The 11083-nt window shown below is 39.9% G+C and overlaps 2 protein-coding genes across 3 annotated transcripts; one reads left to right on the forward strand and one right to left on the reverse strand.

The window, feature by feature from the left end:
- Positions 1 to 438: 438 nt before the first annotated feature.
- zgc:112083 (uncharacterized protein LOC550461 homolog) lies at positions 439 to 5279 on the forward strand. Of its 2 annotated transcripts, none has more exons than XM_067365485.1 (10): positions 439 to 714; positions 979 to 1135; positions 1265 to 1491; positions 1574 to 1685; positions 1764 to 1916; positions 2670 to 2744; positions 3492 to 3612; positions 3708 to 3846; positions 4177 to 4304; positions 4395 to 5279. In XM_067365485.1, exons 2-10 carry the CDS (start codon positions 985 to 987, stop codon positions 4801 to 4803), a joined length of 1515 nt encoding a protein of 504 aa, XP_067221586.1. In that variant the 5' UTR covers positions 439 to 714; positions 979 to 984; the 3' UTR covers positions 4804 to 5279. The 2 variants fall into 2 exon arrangements, with proteins under 2 accessions (XP_067221586.1, XP_067221587.1); XM_067365486.1 differs by having other exon boundaries at positions 4180 to 4304.
- An 86-nt stretch (positions 5280 to 5365) lies between these two features.
- On the reverse strand, positions 5366 to 10727 carry auts2b (activator of transcription and developmental regulator AUTS2 b). The gene is made up of 12 exons (XM_067365868.1): positions 10631 to 10727; positions 10314 to 10528; positions 10165 to 10209; positions 9107 to 9202; positions 8652 to 8723; positions 8478 to 8507; positions 8315 to 8386; positions 8077 to 8212; positions 7463 to 7543; positions 7287 to 7370; positions 6974 to 7184; positions 5366 to 6543 (listed from the first exon to the last, which is right to left on the reverse strand). The coding sequence occupies exons 1-12, from the start codon at positions 10725 to 10727 to the stop codon at positions 5436 to 5438; spliced, it is 2247 nt and encodes a 748-aa protein (XP_067221969.1). The 3' UTR covers positions 5366 to 5435.
- Between the last annotated feature and the right edge of the window lie 356 nt (positions 10728 to 11083).

Here is an 11083-nt window from a genome sequence, read left to right on the forward strand (position 1 = left end):
TATCCCATCTTTAAAGATAAAGAACAAAACGAAAATGTCTCATTTTTAAACCCAGCTACTTTTAATCTTATTTGAATGCAGTCATCACGTGCCCTCCAGCGGTTATTTTGAGTACTGCATATTTCCCCCCACTTGTTTTTCTATTTTGAAGCATAAATAAAACCATTAAAATTGCATTACATACATATTTTAATATTGGTTACATATATTTTACCATAAAACAAATAAAAAAAAATTGCAAATCGCAAACCAATACAAAAAGCTAGATCATTTAATTGAGCTTTTCCAATAATATTAAGAATTGTGTAATATGTTTTTTATATCCCATGGAGATTAAAATATACCTATCATTAATTCACTTCCAAAAGCTCAAACCCTGATCCGTAGAAGAAAGATTCATCGGGACTTTTATTTTGCCTGTTACACGGAAACACACGTCATGACCTTCTCCATCCTCTCAAACAAACACTTTACCCGCGTTCCTGTCTGTCCTCTCATCCGCTCTTCGGAAACGAAGTTTTATGTAATTTAATTTCCTAAACAATGAAACATTTTTACAGAACAGAGTCCATGTGCTCAATATATTTTAAGACTATGTGAATTTCCCTGTACATTGATGCCTGGATGTGTGCGCGCGCTTCTGAGCCTCGACCAGTTATTGAAACTGAACTAGCAACTGATCTTCAAACCAGCCCGTGACTCATTAACATCAAAGTAAGCGAATTTAATCATTCATAACCTCTTTGACAGCATCACGGTGTTGTAATGAGATTTATTTGCTTATGTATGGAGCAGTAAACCAGAAGCACACAACCTTGTTTACATTAGGAGCTGTTGAACGTTTGTTTACTTCTCATGAGCTTATCTCTAAAAAGGCCTTACTGTTTTAAAGGCACGTTAAGGTTGTTATCATTACCAAATGCAGTGTATTTAGTATTCAGAAGTCTCCTGTTAATGTAGTTCTATGCTATCTTCAAGGTTAAAATGGCGAAAAGAAGAAATGTCTCTAAAATAGTGGTGACATGCGAGTGGGCTTCATGCACTTTCAAGAGTCAAAGCATGGAGGAGTTGAGTGATCACATGTCTATACATTTGAAGGAGCATCTTGGGGAAGGAGATGCCATGGAGGAACTGGGTAGGACATTGTTATGCATGCATAAATAGACAATTAAGTAGATCTACATGAGGCAGCATTTGAATTGTATGTAAATTGCAATTAATGCACACATTAAGATGATAGTGTTTGACATAATCTCTTTTATAGAGGATTATCCGTGCCTATGGAGGGGCTGTCAGTTCCTGGCGATGGGAAGCCAAAGTGAGCTTGTCGCTCATGCCCATTTCCACATCTTCCACAGCAAGCTGAAATGCATCGGGACTCAGCTTCTTGAATCCCACCCCGAACTGGCTAGTTGCACTCAAGATCTCCATAGCAGCAGCCTACTCCCGGATGTCTCTGAGGGATTTGTCTGTCAGTGGCAGCACTGTGATGTTAGTATTGAGTGTCACTTCTGTTTTACTTAAATTATAGACATCATATAATGAGTTTACGTGATTCTTTTTGTGTTGTCAGAGTTCATTTAATAATCCGGAATGGTTCTACCGTCATGTTGACATGCATGCACACTGCACTGAGCTCCAGCCGCTTCCTGATCGACAGCAGGCCCTCTTCTGCAGCTGGTCAGGTAGGCGCTTTCTGCAAACATTTTCACTTGTTTATAATCATTTTGTCTGTGTGAAACATTTTTGTTCTCTTTTTGTAGGCTGTGATGCTTTCTTTAAAATCAAGTACCGTCTGCGGGAACATCTGCGCAGTCATACACAGGAGCGACTGGTTGCTTGCCCCACCTGCGGCTGTATGTTCTCCAGCAATACCAAGTTCTTTGACCATATTCAGAGGCAAGCGGAACCGGAAGGTCTGTTTGTTTTGCATCGTTCCTCTTCAGTCATTGACTGATATTTAAAGGGTTAGTTGACCCAAAAATGAAAATTCTGTCATTAATTACTCACCCTCATGCCGTTCCACACCCGTAATACCTTCGTTAATCTTCGGAACACAAATTAAGATATTTTAGTTGAAATCCGATGGCTCAGTCAGGACTGCATAGGGAGCAATGACATTTTCTCTCTCGTTATAAATCTTTTGTGTCGAATCTGCTGTTCGGAGCGCCAAAGTCACATGATTTCAGCAGTTTGGCGGTTTGACATGCGATCTGAATCAATGACTCGATACGCTGATTCATAACGCTCTGAAGCTTCCTGAAGCAGTGTTTTGAAATCGGCCATCACTATATAAGTTGTTATTTTGGGTTTTTTTTGGCACACCAAAAATATTCTCGTCACTTTATAATATTAATATTGAACAACTGTACTCACATGAACTGATTTAAATATGTTTTTAGTACATTAATGGATCTTGACAGAGGAAGTGTCATTGCTGGCTATGCAGGCCTCACTGAGCCATTGGATTTCAACAAAAATATCTTAATTTGTGTTCTGAAGATGAACGAAGGTCTTAAGGGTGTGAAACGGCATGAGGGTGAGTTAACAATGACATTATTTTCATTTTTGGGTGAACTAACCCTTTAAGATTGTCCTTTAAAAGTCTTTAGTTACTATAATACTTGTCTGTTGGCTGTAGTTGTTCCATAAATACATTTTTATTGCAGATTCTCTCACATGTGGACATTGTGACAAAGCATTTGCCAATGAGAGGCTGCTGAGAGACCATGTTCGTCAGCATGGTGAGTTCACTTAGAGTTTGAAATGTCATTTGAATGTTAAGTTCACCCAAAAATGAAATTTTTGTCATTAATTACTCACCTTCATGTCATTCCAAACGTTTTGTTTTTATTTTAATTTTTAGTCTAATGAATTTAACTTCTGCTTTATAAAGCATTGTTTTTATTTTTAGATTGTAATGTTACAATGTTAGAATGTAAAGTAACTTTCTCTTTTGTGCACATACTGTAGGCCTATTAGTGTGTCAGACTACATGGTTACATTCCCTATTGTATTAATAGCTTTCAATATAAACACAATATTTGTAGGACAACATTAGACAGGATGTTAAATTAAGATTTTTAAAAAGTAAATACAGATTTTTTTTTTCTAAATCCAAATAGAAAAATGTAGAAAATACCAATAAATACCGCATATTGCCATTTAGCCAAAAGAATAACTGAGATATGACGTTTTAGACATATCGCCCAGCCCTAATAGATGCTTTATATGTCGTCACATTTATTTATATGCCACTTTATACAATACACAGTTTTAAAGCAACTTCACAATAATAAAATAACATAATTAATGATGCAAAATTATTAATTATTATTATTGTTCTTAAATTATGAAACAAATACAGTTTTAGCTGTTCAAAGTTGAAGTTCAGTAACAATGTTGAATTATGAAACTAATTCAATTCAGCTATAAAGCAGCTCTACAGAAGACGTGTCGCCATTCAGTAAATCTGTTCTTTTTTTCTCCAGTGAATCATATAAAATGTCCTCTCTGTGACATGACATGCACATCCCTCTCCACTTTGAAGATCCATATCAAGTTTCGTCACTGCGATGAGAGGCCCTTCCCATGTGACTTCTGTGAGAGCAGGTGGCTGCCGAGAGTTTGTACACTGTCCGCGTACACTGAAAAAGTACTGAAATAATATATTGCTAATATTTAATGGTTTGTCTCCTTTCTTTTAGCTTCAAGAACCAGCATGATCTGCGGAGACACATGGAAACACACAACGAGGGAGCAGCGTACCACTGCACAGTAGAGGGCTGTGGATACTCTTCACGCATGGCCCACACCATGAACCAGCACTATAAACGAGTGCATGAGGTCAGCCAGCAGAGGGTGCTATAACCTCAGCCATGCTTCATGTTTTAAGCTGACAGCATTTGAGTTACTATGATGGTTGCTATAGAGAATATTTCTGACATGTATTTTTAAAGTATGAAATGACATCTCTTTATTAATTATATTTTTTCATTATTATTGTTAATGTGTTAAATTAGTGTAATTCACCATTTACACACACACACACACAAATGTTGTCAATAGAGATCAACTTAGATTTTCTCCAGAACATTCTTTTAATCAAAGTGTTACTAAGATATCATAGGTAATTTATTAATAACAGAAAATAACATGTATGATAACTGTCTGCAGCAGGACAACATGGTTCCAAGGTATAAGTGTCACCTTTGCGACAAGACCTTCTCATGGTGTTACACTCTCACTCTCCACCTTCGAAAGAAGCATCAACTCAAATGGCCATCTGGACACTCTCGTTTTAGGTATGTTAAAAGCAGTGCATAATATTTTAAGTATAATTAGTTTCTTCTAAGCTATTTTCCTTCATGCGCTAACAATTGCCTGTTGAACAGGTATAAGAAGGATGAGGATGGGTATCTGCGGCTCAACATGGTGCGCTTTGAGACCGTAGAGGTTACGGAAGAGTTGATCAAGAATATGGCTGAAAAGCGCACCCCTCGCAAGGTCTCTGGTTCAACCGGCCACTCCAAGGAGCCCATGATGCATCCCGACAGCGGCAACAGCACTCCCCAAAACTCTTCATCGCCCTCTTCTCCTTCCTCATCATCTTCCACCTCAGAGCTCTTGGAGGCGGCTGATAGCAGTGCATTTAAAGGCGATGAAACATCTGTGTATTGTGTGTTGAACACTGTGACTGAGGTGATCGGGGAGCCAGAGGAAGTGACCCAGCCTGGTGAGCCATCAGGGGCTGTTAGAGCTCTGGCTGCAGTGGCTAGAGGTCTAGGAATGGATGTGGTGTAGTCTCATACCTGTCAAACGCAGTTTCATCAGATAACCTATGTAAGAATACACAACCTGTTTGACCTCCATTGGATCAATGTTTTTATAAACTAATATGCACAGTTCAGAGGATGATGTATAGCATTATCTTTTGTTTAGAATTTTGCTAGTGTTTTATTTGTTTTTTTAAATTGATCTCAGGTGTCTCATAGTTGTACATTTTTTTTGGGTCTGGAAACTCCATGTAGCACTTTGCTTGTTTTTTTAAAGTTTTATATAAATTTGATTTTTATCTCTATTTTAAAAAATAAAAGCAAACATCTTTTAAAACAAATTACCAGGAACAATAGGGTGAGTATGAGCATAAATAGCTAACATTTAATTTATTTGTTGAATATTGTGCTGTATTTTTGTTCCATTGTTGCCTTGCTATAGTTGTAAATAGTTTTTTTTTAAAGCCCTTTAGTTTTAAATATGTTGTCAACATCCAAAAAGAATAAAACCATTTTTCTCAGAAAAATCATTTTAATATTTTCTTGGACAAAAAAAAAAAAAAAAATTCATAATTTTCACCACTGTACAATCCATGACTACACATTTTCACATGAAGTGCTTGATATACACGAGTCTGTCAGTTCCTGATACAGTACAGCTCACCGAGTTTCAGTGTCTCTGTGTGGATGTGAAACAGGTCTGTCCATAAGAGGGGTCATCCGTCTCGGAGACCCTGATCTTGTCAGCAGCATTGGGAAAAGTGGATGTGGTTGGGTGTGTACATATGCAGCAGGGAAAGTCCTACTGAGTGAGCTGTAATGTGGAAGCCCTGTGCTGGGGTAAGCTGCTGTGAGGAGTCCTGGAGGCGGTAAGTGAGGGTCCAGTGCGGCATGGTGCATGGCCAGTAGGCGACCCCGCTCGCTCTCCTCTCTCAGTAGGGCCAGGCGCTGACGCTCCTCCAGCTGACTCCTTTGCTCTAGGGCCATGGACTGCAGAAACGGCTCTCGTGGGTAAGCAGGGTGCCCCATCATGGTGCGCTGGAGGGGGTCGTTTCTCATTAAAAGGTCCTTGCCCAAAGAGTCTCTACGAGGAAGGTCTAACCCCCGGTAAACATTCCGCATAGACTCCCAATGCTGAGGCGAGTAAGGCAGCCTTTCGGCTCCAGGTAATGGACTCATTCCAAGAAAAGGTGAGATCAGCCTAGCCCTGTCGAGACCAGGGTGGCCAGCTGGGATTCCTATAGGCAAAGGGTGAGTAGAAAGAGGTGAAAGGTTTATCCCAGGGGCTCTGGGACCCTGCCATGGTTTTTCCAAGACCTTCTGGTGAGTTGTAACCTCGTGGTCCTGGTAGTCTCTCTTCTCCTCCTTGACCCTCACCTTGCTGCTCTTGGCGTGGGGCTCATACTCAACTCTAATTTTCTTCTCAGCTGGCTCCCAGGGTTGGCTATCACTGTTTGACCGCTTGAGATCCTCTCTCTGTTGCTTGGGTGATGAACTCTCCTTTCCTGCTTGCTTGTCCTCAGCGGCCTGCTGCTCACTCTTGACATCCTCTTCTCTTCTGTCACTCCGGATCTCTTTGTGTTTCTGCTCCTCGGTTTCTCGGGTCTGTTGCGGGAGCTCTTGGGCTTGTGTTTTCTCTTTTGCCCGCTCCTCTTCCTTGGACTCATCTGGAGAGGAACCTTTGAAGGACTCTGTTGATGGTTTGTTGTCAAGTGCACTGTTTCTGATGGGGGACAAATTCCTTCCATTTGATTTCTCTTTTGGCTCCCTGTAATGATTGAAAGAAAAGATTTGAGTTTTGAGCAAGAACTCTTGATCAGCAGGCCAACTCTAAGAACTCTTAAACCAGGGGTGTCCAGTCCTGCTCCAGGAGGGCCAATGTCCTGCAGAGTTTAGCTCCAACATGAGGAGCAGGATTGGCAGTTAGACCCTGTTACACTGTTATGTAGGCATCAAGGAGGTCAAACAAATCGTTAGCATTCCCAACTCTTCAATGACAGCTCGGCTTATCGATTTCTTAAATCTTTCAAAATCCAAAAGCCCATGAAGCAAATATGGCAGCAACCTGTTTACCACCTTTCAAGGATGTATGCACTAACTGAGCAACTGTCATTGAGGTCAATGGGAATGCTAATTGATAAGTACCTTCTACAGGTAACTTCTTGCTCTTGGTAGACTAGGCAAAAGCTGGTACGTACCTTTCCTGATCATCTTTGTTGATTATGGAGTCTTTTTTAATCGCTGCTCTGTCTGGTACGGAGGGAGCTCTCTCTGGTTCAGAAGGCCTTGGACACAGAGGTGGCGTAGGGAAGGATGAGGGAGTCTGGTGCAGTCTGTTCCAGGGCTCCAGAGCTCCACTTGAAGTTGGCACAGTTTTACCATCTTTAGTACCTTGTGTTGCATTTGGTGCTATAAATGCCAGAGAGTAATTATGGTCAATCAGGGAAAGACTGAATTTTCACCTGCACCAGTTTCAGATCCTTTAATATAAGGATAAATGTAAGCCCTTACTTATTGATGGGTTTCCAAGTCCTCCAAAGGCAGATGAACTCAGTGTACTTAGGCCTCCAAAGGTGAGTGGCTTATTAAGAGACTCTACACAAAAACAAGATGCATGAGTTTAGATTTTGAGCAGTAATGTTGATCTAGCATAGCTTCAATTCTCTAGTCAGTAAAATGAATCTTACCATGATGGGGGACTAGACTGTGGAGATTGTTTGGGGTATGCGGTAAGGATCCATAGGGCGAAACTGAAGGGTGTGTGGGACCTAACAAGACAGATGTAGATGATAATAGATGAGCACACTTTTGCTTCTGTCAGACATTGTCTTATGACTCTAATAACATTAATGTTTTATATAATTACAGGACACTGCTCACTGAGAACATTAATGTTGTAGCTTTGTTCTGCCATTTGATCTAATACGGTTACAATGGTTTTGCTGCATGTTTTTGGATTATCTTTGCACTTCCAAAATACCTGGAAGTAATCTTTCTAAGTAATCATCAACACTTTAATTAGCTGGTTCAGGTGTGTTTAATTAGGGTTGGAGCTGAACTCTTCAAGCCTTCCAGGAGCAGGATTGGCCACCCCTGCCCTAACCTTAACCCCTAAAATCAGTGGGAAGTAACTGGATGATAAGAATGTTCCTAGTGCTAAGCACAATGCAAAACAAAACCCGATAATCTAATTGGTTGATAGGGATGTTGTTCCAGGATCAACAAGATGGTGATCCAAGAACATCCTACTTGGCAAAGTTCCAGTCACTTGTGTGGATATGTTTCAAGCTGTAATTCCTACCTGCATTAGAGAGGACGGTGGAGGGGCGGGGTAAATCACGTGGCTGCAATCCCATGAAGCTCAAGCCAGACGATCGATTCAGAAACTCAGGCTTAAACCCAAAGTCTAATTTATGTGGCTCAATCTGCATCTGCTTCTGTAATAAAGGGATGGAAAAACTGTTATATATTAAATACGAGTTTAAAACTTAGATACATTCTACATCTTGAAAATGAACCATTATTTGATTTGAACTTACCTTAATTTTTTGCTGATGATGGTAAACCTGCCATGCAATGTGAACATGCATTGCACACCACTTCCCAGGTTTCTGAGGTAAATAAAAAACAATATGAATAAAGCGTAAAGAATTTTGTTCCTGGTTTACATGTTTAATAAAAAGGAGCACATGCAAACCTTACCTTTGGTTTAGGACACATGGGGTCAAGAAGCTAAAAAACATATAATAAAACAATCCATTATCTTTCTTATGTTTCTTCAGTGATAAACAGAACAGCAGTAAGTATTTAATGAGACACCTGAACATGTCTGACTCATTAGAGAAGCCTTGCAAAGAATGATAAATGGAAACTTACTCTGGAGTCCTTCTGTAAAAGTTGGTGTGGCACTGATCCTGGTCTTGACACCACATCTAGTGGGTTGGAAGCCTGCAAATAAAGATCTTTGTGAATTTTATGCCCATGAATCCATAATATTCCCTGTTCTTTCCTCTCTTATATAAGTATATAAGTGTGGCTAGACTGGAATCCAGGTTTTTTTTTGTTTTTTTTTTTACATTATTTGTATTTCTGGCCTTTAAAAACAGGCTTTGCAAATGTGGGTCCGAAAATAAACAGTTTACAGAGTCTCATCTGAAAGCCATAGACTTTTCTTCTCGTTTTTTTCTTTCTTTCTTTTCTTCCATTTGTGGGAGGTCATCTCAACTTAAGAAATATGTTATTCACAGACTTCTTTCAGCGTCGTCAAGGCCTTTTAAGAATGCTGTGTTTCAAACAAAACAGAAAGCTAAGAGACAGAGTGGCAGGCAAACCTTGGGTTGAAAAGCTCCCTGGAGAGAGCTGAATGGTCCAGCAGGTGGAACCATAGGAGGTATTCCAGTCATTACTGATGGATAGGACGGGACCAACTGCAGGGAAACAGCGGAAAAATGTCATTAATGTCAGGAAACAAAAGTCTGTTCGTGCTGATTCAGGCCATAAAAGCATTTCTGTTTCTGGCCTTTAAAGTGAAATCAAATTTGACCCCATTTAAATAATGCACATTCCTGAAATTATTCTAGACAATTCATTGGTATGTTAAGGAAAAAAACCTTTTTGTAATCTTTAATCAAAATGTAATAATGATGGAGATGATGGCCTCGTGCGCAGTTGCGCTTCGTGTGACCCGAGTTCGAGTCCCAGCTGATAATAGATATTAGAGATAATAGATAAGTAAAATTTCAGAAAGACACATTATTAATGCTAAACTATATAAACTTCTAGAATGAATCATTAAAAGAACAATGCCACTCAAATCACAGGCGATTAACTCTTTCCCTACCTGCATTTTTAAAAAGGTTGCCAGCCAACATCAGCATTTTTGATCATTTTCAATTAAATTTATTGGCCCCCAGAATATTTTGTTGAATATATCTGAACATGCAATATATCAAAAGAAAGAACAGAGCCTCTTCTTTTAAACCACAATGTTTTATTATAGCTTCTTGCATTCTTTTTTATCAACACTTGAACGTGGTTAAGTCTCATAAAAAACATTTTTTTTAAAAATTGCGAGAGAAAATTGCATTTTTTTTTCAAAGACTACAACGAGCATAAGCAATGCTTTTATCGCTTGTTTCTGCTCCTTTTTTGACTCTGTTTTGATCTGGAACTTCTCTACTCTTTCAGAAGTTGTGTAATAACGCCCCCTACCGTATAACAGTGAAAACATGGAAAGCAGGAAAATTCCGTCAATGGCAGGGAAGCGTCATTTCATAAATGATGGAAAATTCCGTCAATGGCAGGGAAGCGTCATTTCATAAATGATGGAAAATTCTGTCAATGGTGGGAAAGAGTTAAGTGCTCAGAAAATATATACGATCTAACTTACACTGTGTCGATTAAAAGTGTCCACTTTAGCGGGGTATTTGTCAAACTGCAAGAAAAGAGGGAAAAAAAGTAATTTTATACATTGCAATTGGTACAATTTCAGCTCAAATCATTGATGAACATAAGCAATGTATCAGTATTTCTCCTCACTTGTCTGGCAGGGGTACGCACCAGTGGTGCTGCTGGGCTGGGCATGATGGAATGGGGGAACGGAGTGAAGGTGTGCTGATGTGTGTGTTGGTGTGTGTGCTGGTGCTGGTGGAACTCCGTGCGCAGGTAGGCCTGGGGAGCTAGTGCTCCTCCTCGATCTACAGTCTGGGAGGCCAGGAACCGAGAGTTTAACTCCTGCCGCAGTAGGTCGTGATCTAGAAAGAGAGCACAGGTAGTGACTATGCGAGAAAGATTTGAGTTTTTAAAAATTAAATTTTTTTAAAAATTAAAATTTTGATGTTCTGGTGCTGCTGTACCTGTGTAGGGACCTGTGGATGGTGACCTGGGCACTGGTAGAGTGCTTCCTGTTAATAGGGGTGGAGGAGGAGGCAGGGCTGTCGTTGGGGCAAACATGTTGAGGTGTTTGGAGAACAGGATGATTACAACGCTCTTCTTTTACTTGTGCTGATGCACTCAAAGTGCACAAGAGTTTGTATAACGGCTTTGGAAGGTGAAAGATGTTTTCCTTCAGTCTTTCTAGAGGTTCTTAAATATCTCCTTGTGGCATCCTGCCCTCTGTTTTCTGGTCACGCATTTGTGGTATTAGCAACATCAGCAAGACCTGCAGGTCATAAAATATTGAGTCAACACTGGATACCAGGCCAGTCAAAAAGAGCAACTAATAACGGGAGAATCTATTATACCAGTACAGTGAGTACATCAAGAAATACAAGTAAAACTAGACTTGCTGTCTCCAGAACATATTAAAA

The sequence above is a fragment of the Chanodichthys erythropterus genome, chromosome 17, assembly GCF_024489055.1.
Source record: "Chanodichthys erythropterus isolate Z2021 chromosome 17, ASM2448905v1, whole genome shotgun sequence".
Classification (NCBI taxonomy): domain Eukaryota; kingdom Metazoa; phylum Chordata; class Actinopteri; order Cypriniformes; family Xenocyprididae; genus Chanodichthys; species Chanodichthys erythropterus.

Excerpts from the sequence above, each read along its gene's own strand:
- zgc:112083 (XM_067365485.1), top strand. The coding sequence starts at position 985 with ATGGCGAAAAGAAGAAATGTCTCTAAAATAGTGGTGACATGCGAGTGG. Across the intron at positions 1,917-2,669 it reads GAGGCAAGCGGAACCGGAAG|ATTCTCTCACATGTGGACAT; the intron begins GTCTGTTTGTTT and ends TTTTTATTGCAG. Across the intron at positions 2,745-3,491 it reads AGACCATGTTCGTCAGCATG|TGAATCATATAAAATGTCCT; the intron begins GTGAGTTCACTT and ends TTTTTTCTCCAG.
- auts2b (XM_067365868.1), bottom strand. The coding sequence starts at position 10,727 with ATGTTTGCCCCAACGACAGCCCTGCCTCCTCCTCCACCCCTATTAACA. Across the intron at positions 8,213-8,314 it reads ATCATCAGCAAAAAATTAAG|AAGCAGATGCAGATTGAGCC; the intron begins GTAAGTTCAAAT and ends CCTTTATTACAG. Across the intron at positions 7,544-8,076 it reads CACCGTCCTCTCTAATGCAG|GTCCCACACACCCTTCAGTT; the intron begins GTAGGAATTACA and ends CTGTCTTGTTAG.